This window comes from Mus caroli, unplaced genomic scaffold (assembly GCF_900094665.2).
Source record: "Mus caroli unplaced genomic scaffold, CAROLI_EIJ_v1.1 scaffold_10991_1, whole genome shotgun sequence".
NCBI lineage: Eukaryota > Metazoa > Chordata > Mammalia > Rodentia > Muridae > Mus > Mus caroli.
Window position 1 is genome coordinate 17,161 of NW_018389319.1, and position 7,649 is coordinate 24,809.

Below are 7,649 nucleotides of genomic sequence, written 5' to 3' on the forward strand. Positions count from 1 at the left end.
CCCTAGACAGGGTTTCTCTGTATAGCCCTGGCTGTCCTGGAACTCACTTTGTAGACCAGGATGCTCTTCCTCTGCCTCCAGAGTGCTGGGATTGACTCCCACCATCTGGTTATCTCTAGAGCTACCTGCTCTCGCTATATCTGACTGGAACCTGTCCTTCCTGTGTTCCTGGTTGTGTCAGAACTCCTCAGAGTTCAGCTGTCTCTGTGGTCCTGTGATTCTGTGATCCTGTGATCGTACGATCCTGGGTGTGTCAGAGCTAATGTGAGTCAAGCTGCCTCTGGGATCCTGAGATCCTGTTGTGACCAAGCTCCTAGGATCCTGGGTGTGTTAGAGCACCTGGGAGTGGAGCTTCTTCTGGGCGTTGTGGAACTGGCTGCAGAATTCACACCCAAGGTCTGCTCAGGGCACTGTCCCAGACAGGAAAGAGTTCCTTGGTGCTTGTATACACTGGCTATGTTGGATATTATCAAGGCTTCCACTCTATAAGAGTTACAATTAACAAAGGGAACAAGGGAACTAACGATCTTATTCATGGAAAACCAAGGCTCCCATTCTGTAAGAATTACAATTAATAAAGGTAACAAAGGTAGAAACAATCTAATTCATGAAAAAGCCTTCTAATAAGTTTGCAAATCCTAATAAGTCAGGTCTAAATATGTACAAGCTACATGAAAATTTATCAACAGATTATATTTATAAAATGATATACACATAGTATTTAAGACTCATAACTTAAATCATAAGAAGGCATCAATTATAAAAGAAATGGGAGGGACACAGGAGGATCTAGAAGGGGAAAGAATTAGCTAAATACAGTATTCATACACAAAATCCTGTATGCATCATTTTTCATTTGATATTTTATTTATTCACATTTCAAATGTTATCTTTTTTCCCAGTTTCCTTCCAGAAACTTCTTATCCCACCCACTCTCCTCTTGCTTCTATAATGGTGTGCCCCCACCCACCCACCCACACCTGCTTACTTGCCCTTGCATTCTCCTACACTGGGGCACTGAGCTTTCATGGGACCAAGGGCCTCTTCTTCCATTGATGCCTGACAAGCCCATCCCCTGCTAAATATGCAGCTGGAGCCACAGATCCCTCTATGGGAACTCCTTGGTTGGTGGTTTAGACCCCGAGAACTCTGGTTGTTTGACATTGTTGTTCTTCCTATGGGGTTGCAACCCCCATCAGCTACTTCAGTGTTTTCTCTAACTCCTCCTCCATTGGGGATCCCATGATCAGTTCAATGGTTGGCTGTGAACTTCTATATCATTATTTATTTATTTATTTTCTATTTATTTATTTTGTTTTTTTGAGATAGGGTTTCCTTTGTGTAGCCGTGGCTGTTTTAGAACTCACTCTGTAGACCAGGCTGGCCTCGACTCAGAAATCCTCCTGCCTCTGCCTCCCAAGTGCTGGGATTAAAGGCCTGTGCCACCACCGTCTGGCCATCATTTTTTTTTTAATAATAGAATATAGACAATCCTGGTGGAGCTGGGACTCACTTAAGACAGCAGCACTCCAGAGGCAGAGCCAGGTCCATCTCACTCTCTACAGAGAGTGAGATCTGCATAGGACAGGGCAAAACAAGAAACCTAAGCTGTCTATGGCTCTCTTGCCTCTAAACATTTCTACTCTGGGACACAGTAATGAGACAGTATCACAGGTATGGGAGCAAGACAAACCAGTGCAAAGGAGGACTGTGCCCAGATTGGAGCCAAAGTTGAATGCGATCAATTAGGAATTCTCTGCCCACAGAGAAAGAACAGGCAGCTCATCAAATGAGTGTCATCCTGAAGAGTACCAAGAATCAAGTACTATTGATTCATTTGCAATTTGGGATGTTGGAGAGAACTTCAGTCTTAGACAATCACAGCCAGTACAAACTGGAGATAGCACTGCTCCCCACAGGAACCTAGAAAGCATCAACCTCACTATTTTCCTGCTGTCCTCTTCCTCCCTACAGAAAACTTCCAAAGTTCACCTTTCTTCGGTACAGAAAGTGGTCTTCAGCCCTCTCTGCCTGTGATGAGCAACTCTACACACTCGGAAAGGGTGTGCAACACCTCCAGTGTCTCCACCCCAGCTGTGAGTTTAGCATGGCTCCTGCCACCAAGCACCAACACTTCTCTCCAGCTGATCACAGGCAGAGGCTACCTTAACCCACATGCTGGCATGACCATGCTGGTGAAGCTGACTGACCAGAGCCAGAACTCAACCTCTGCACTCTTCTATCCAGGTGTTCTCAAGTGGGATCTCACAGAAAGCAAAGATAGAGGATATACACTCCAGGAATTCAATATGACCATCACTGACCAGGACACTGCACTCTCCTCCCTGTCTGTGACATCCCAGTGTGATAAAATTTTAGATCCCAATACTATAGCCCCTTTCCATCCATCACTTTTAACCAGTTTTGTCCAAGTTACACCACCACAGGTACCAGATCAAGGATACAGCCTGGCACCTTCCTACCAGGATGGCAGCCAGGTGTACTACTACAACCAGAACAGCCTGGACCATCTGATACCTGGAGAACTAGGACAGTGTCTGCAGCCCTACAGCTCTGTGTCCTACCCTGTGAGTGAGGAGTCTGCCCCACAACCAGAGATGCTGATGGTGGGAAAGGAGATTCAGCCAAGGAATGTCCAAATACCAATCTCCACCTCTGGCTTCTCCTATTCCACATCTGGTCAAAATATGCCAGACATCAGTCTTCAGGGTAAGAACAAATTCAGGAGGGAAAGGCACATGATCCAGAGTCCAAGGATGCTCAAGTCTACTTTTCGGTAGTGGATATTCCACACAGCGAGAGATTATGAGTCTTTACAGGTTAAATAGAGCTCTGCTTTTCATCCCCCATCTTCAGACTGAATAATGATAGAGAATGCAAGGCCACAGTGAGTGGTATCCATCCTGCATTCAGTGGTGTCAGGAACACACCATACTCACACATGTGACAGCACAAGTTAGTCACTATCACATCCCTGCACACTGTCACTGACTCCTTGAACTACTGCTCTGGGTAGAGATGACAATGAGGACTTTTTGTTTTGGTAACATGGAATTTTTCTGTCAGTTGAATTCTCTCTCCAGAGCAATGCAACTCAGAATCTGTCCTGGAGGAAGAATTCCTCCCAGATCCCAGCCCCTGTCCTGGCATTTTCTTACAGTTAAAATTATAGAGAGAGTAGGGTGCAGACCATGTACCATTGCTAAGGTAGCCAAGGCTACTTATCTTCTTTTTCCTTCTGATGTAGTACTTCAGAGGTGACCAATTGACAACATTATAAGATCATGCAGATGTTTTCTCTAATGGAGAATCATAACCAAGCCCAAATATTTCATTTTCTTATGTCAATTTGCATATCGCTTACAAGAGGTCTGTGTGATACAAGGCTGGAAGAAAGCTCTTTTGTTCAAATGCTTTTCTCAAAGGAGGGCCCAGCTAGCTTTGGATACCTAATCCCACATAAAAAGCCAAGCGTCTGGGGTTTGGAGCAATGCCTTAAACTGAANGAAGTTGTCAGAGTCAGGTAGTTTCTTAAAAATTATGGCCCAGACAACCTACCTAATAGCAAAGCCTCAAGGATGGGAATCACTGTATCATTGGAAAAGGGGAAGGCAAGTGAGGAGCATATATCAAGAAAATTTTGTAGCCTAACCATAGACTCTAAGCCTCAAGTACCACACAAACCCGAAGGAACACAAAAGTATCTGAGAAAACCTGACATGGCATGGGCAGCAAAAACAGAGCAGTCACCATCTGTCTGTCAAAAGAGCTGCTGTCCCGGATGCTCAAGCACAGCTCATAGGAATAGCCTACCCTCCTGCAGAGGCAGAGTGCTGTAGTGCTATGAAATGGGGGTGGGGTGGGGAGCATCTCACTCATCAGCACTGATTTCTTCCTTGACTCTTTTCCAGTGGTGGACATGGAGAGTTCCCAAAGATTGCTACCCTTCGTCCAGACAGTCAGTGTGTTGCAGAGTCCAGAACTCTGCAATATTTCCACTGAGGTTCTCCAGGTGAGGACACCACCTGTCAATGGGGACAGGTTATTAACAGGCCCCGTGTACAGTTCTTCAGAATTGCTGACCTTGCCTCTAGCTCCAAGCCTGGAACAAGAGAATGAAAACATGCTTGAGATGAAAGCTGAGCTGTCAATGCCTCGGGATGCCTATGAGGGCACTAAAGAAAACCAAGGACCATCACACCTTCTTTTAGTGCACCCTGACTGCACTGATACAAGAAGTCTAAGACCGAAGTCTGCTTCTGACAATGCCAGCATGGAAGGCATCAGTGTGGGTCTAGAAGAGCAAGAGAAGCTGGAGAATGAGACTGGATCCAGAAACAACTTTGAGGACCTCACTACACTGGGAGCAGGTGATCACCTTCCCCAATTCTTCAAAACCCTCAAAGACATAGACCGGTGCCCTCCCCTTCAGAGCTGGAGAGTCATGAGCACCTCCTCTGAAAAGGTGACAAAGAATGACCTAAAAGCCTCTGACCTTCTTGATGGAGCTCCTCAGGCCAAAATCCAGCACCAGGACCTGGTCAGGGGAGAGGGGAGTGGGGGCTGTGCAAAGGACAAGGAAAGAGCTATTGACAGCATCTCAAAGCATCTGGAGGTCAAAGCTCCCAAAGAGGCACCCAGCAGGCACAGCAGAGGTAGAAGACAGGGGCAAGAAAGACCAAGTGGACCAGAGAACAACTCCAAGAAAACAGTGGAGCTTAAGGAGTCAAGGAACAGAGTCAAAGCAGAAGAGAAGCCCACCATCCCCAAGACCAAGAGGAAGAGGAACCCACTTGAGCTCAGTCAAAACAGCTTCAAGAAGCCTCGAACCAAACTTGGCATGCACATGCTGGAGTCCGTGCAGGTCTTCCACCCACTCGGGAAGAAGAGTGAGAAGAAAACTGGCATCTCTTCCTTCGGGGGTCTGCGAAACTCCACCAACATCAAAGATCTAGGCCTAGGCCCAGGCCCAGGCCCAGCCACCCCAGCACTGCTGAATATGCCACCTGAGGGCCGGGATCCTGACAGAATCCCAGCCAAAGCCCAGAGAGCAAAAATCAGTGCTCACAAGGAGTGTACATCTCCATCCCAGTACGACCTGCCCCTGACTGGGAAGGTCAGGTTAGTACCTTTGTCTTTTCCAACGCTGGGCCAGCCTCAAGCCAGGCCTGCTTCTAGAAAGCCTTTCTCCCTGGCTTCACACAGGCCCACTGCAGCTCACCCTGTGAGGCTTCATCCCCACTCAGCTCATCCATTCCAACCAGCTCCTGTCAGCACATCTCTGATGGCTTCTGCCAAGTCAGCTCCTCCAATTTCCTCCAGTGCTACACAACCTAATGGAGCCAACACCAGTCAGTCTAGTGCTAAGCCTCAGTTGGCCCACATGAGGCCTGTACCCTACAGAGCATCCTCTCATACTTCATTCCAGAGAGAGCTTATTTCTTCTGCCAGGAACAAGGCACCATCACCACACAAACCTCAAACCCAACATCGACTGAAAGACTTCAGCTGCCAATCAATTCCATGGAAGAAAGTCGACATTCTGGGACCAGTCATCTCACAGCCCATCACAAAAGAGCAGAGGCCAGAGAGGGAGACCATGAAGAGGAGGGCCCAACAGGAGCGTGAGAATGCTGCCAAGTGTAGCTCTCCTGGGAAACTACAGCTTTTCCTTCACAGGGAAACCGATATGGAAATTTCTCAATATTATGGGTATGCAATGTAGGAGCTGGCCAGATCTTTGTAACATAGTACTTTTGACGTGTAAAATGACAGGTACAGACACAGATACAGATACATACATAGAACTTCAAGGGTCATATAAGTGTGTAGATGCATAAGTAAATATGTAGCTATGTAGATGAGTATGTAGATGTTTGTGTTTATATAAACAAACAGACAAATTTCTTATAATAATTGTAAATATTTGAAGCCAGTAAAACTAACTGGAGTAATTTGAGTCAGTTCTTTAATCCATAGTATATACAGAGGTCATTGTTATTGTTCTCATGGCTTTGATATTGTTAATTTTGATTGACAAAGTAGTATATGTTATATAACTACATCATATTACATAAACTCTAGTAATATATATTTACTATTAAAGCAATTCATCATAGCTCTGGTGATAATAAAATTATTCTCCTTGGCTTTTATTTTCACTGTACTGGTCACTGAATATGGGATGGTTCCTAAAGGTTTTCCTGTCAACAGAACACACTCCCGCTCTTACCATGGTTCTTCCCATTTCATACCTCTCACCCCAGCCCTTGATTATAATTTGCATGGGACAGAGCATTTCCTAATGCTTCATGAAATGAAAAACAGGCTTTCATGTACATATGTATACATGATCTAGAACTCAGATATGAGAGAAAGCATATCAGGATGACTAACTTTCTGAGATGGGTTTAATTGGATTAGTATGCCTATCTCACATTGGATCCATTTCTGAAAACATCCATTTAATATTTATTTTGTGTGTATGTCTCCCCTGTCTACATTCTGGAACAACACATGTGTGCAGTGCCCACATAGGCCAGAGGTTGACATTAGAATTGTGGGTCTGGAATTGAGGAAGGTTGATAGGCTGCTAGGAACTCACCCTTAGGAATCCGTAAGAACAACAAGTGTTCTCTATAGATCTATCTCACCTGGCCCAGCATGAGTGCAGGTCCTGTAACAGCATAGTTTCAATTTCTTTATGACTTAATGGCAAGGGTTTTTTTAATATGTCTAATATTCCAGTTTTGGAATGGTTTGCTTGAACCATGTGGTAGGCCAGGTTTTGGCTTTAGGAGGTTAAAACAGGCAGAAACATGTTACACCCCATCAGCAGAGCACAGCATTCCTTTCTGTGCACTCCCACAGAGGTGTTTGTCATTCCTTCTCTGATTGACCTTGGTGGCATCTCCTGAAGTTTCACTACACATTGCTACAATTCCTGGATCCACATGCATTTTTTATGCATTCATGCTCTGTATTTGCTTGATTGTGTGTGTGTGTGTGTGTGTGTGTGTGTATCTTTTAGTATCTTGACAAGGGTCTCACTATACAGTCCTGGTTGTCCTAGATCTAACACTGTAGACTGAGATATCCTTGAACTCACAGGGATCTTCCCCTGCCTCTCCCTCTGTGCCTCTCTCCCTTTCTTTCTCTACCTTTCTGCCCCTCTGCGCCTCTGTCCTTCTGCTCTCTGTCTCTGCCTGTGCTCATGGTTCTGTCCCCTAAAGCCACCACCACAATCTCTGCCTCCCAGTGCCCCTGCCCTCAGCCTACCCCATCTTAGTCAGGGTTTTACTGCTGTGAACAGACACCATGACCAAAGCAAGTCTTATAAAAACAACATTTAATTGGGACCGGCTTACAGGTTCTGAGGTTCAGAGGTTTATCATCAAGGTGGGAGCATGGCAGCATCCAGGCAGGCATGGTGCAGGAGGAGCTGAGAGTTCTATGTCTTAATCCAAAGGCTGCTAGTGGAAGATTCACTCCTAGTCATCTAGGGTGAGGATCTTAAGCCCATACCCACAGAGGCACACCTACTCAAACTTGGTCACACCTCCAAATGGTGCCACTCCCTTGCCCATAAATATACAAACCATCACATTCCACTCCCTGGCCCCCATAGA

The 7,649-nt window shown here is 45.7% G+C and overlaps 1 protein-coding gene across 1 annotated transcript in view; it reads left to right on the forward strand.

The window, feature by feature from the left end:
* LOC110288040 (uncharacterized protein C2orf78 homolog) overlaps positions 1-5,872 on the forward strand; it is an 8,913-nt gene extending 3,041 nt beyond the window's left edge. The window contains exons 2-3 of the mRNA XM_021154496.2: positions 1,975-2,730; positions 3,933-5,872. Of these exons, the coding sequence (XP_021010155.1) occupies positions 1,975-2,730; positions 3,933-5,746 (2,570 nt within the window). The 3' untranslated portion in view covers positions 5,747-5,872. The remainder of the gene's footprint in view (positions 1-1,974; positions 2,731-3,932) is intronic.
* Positions 5,873-7,649: the final 1,777 nt, after the last annotated feature.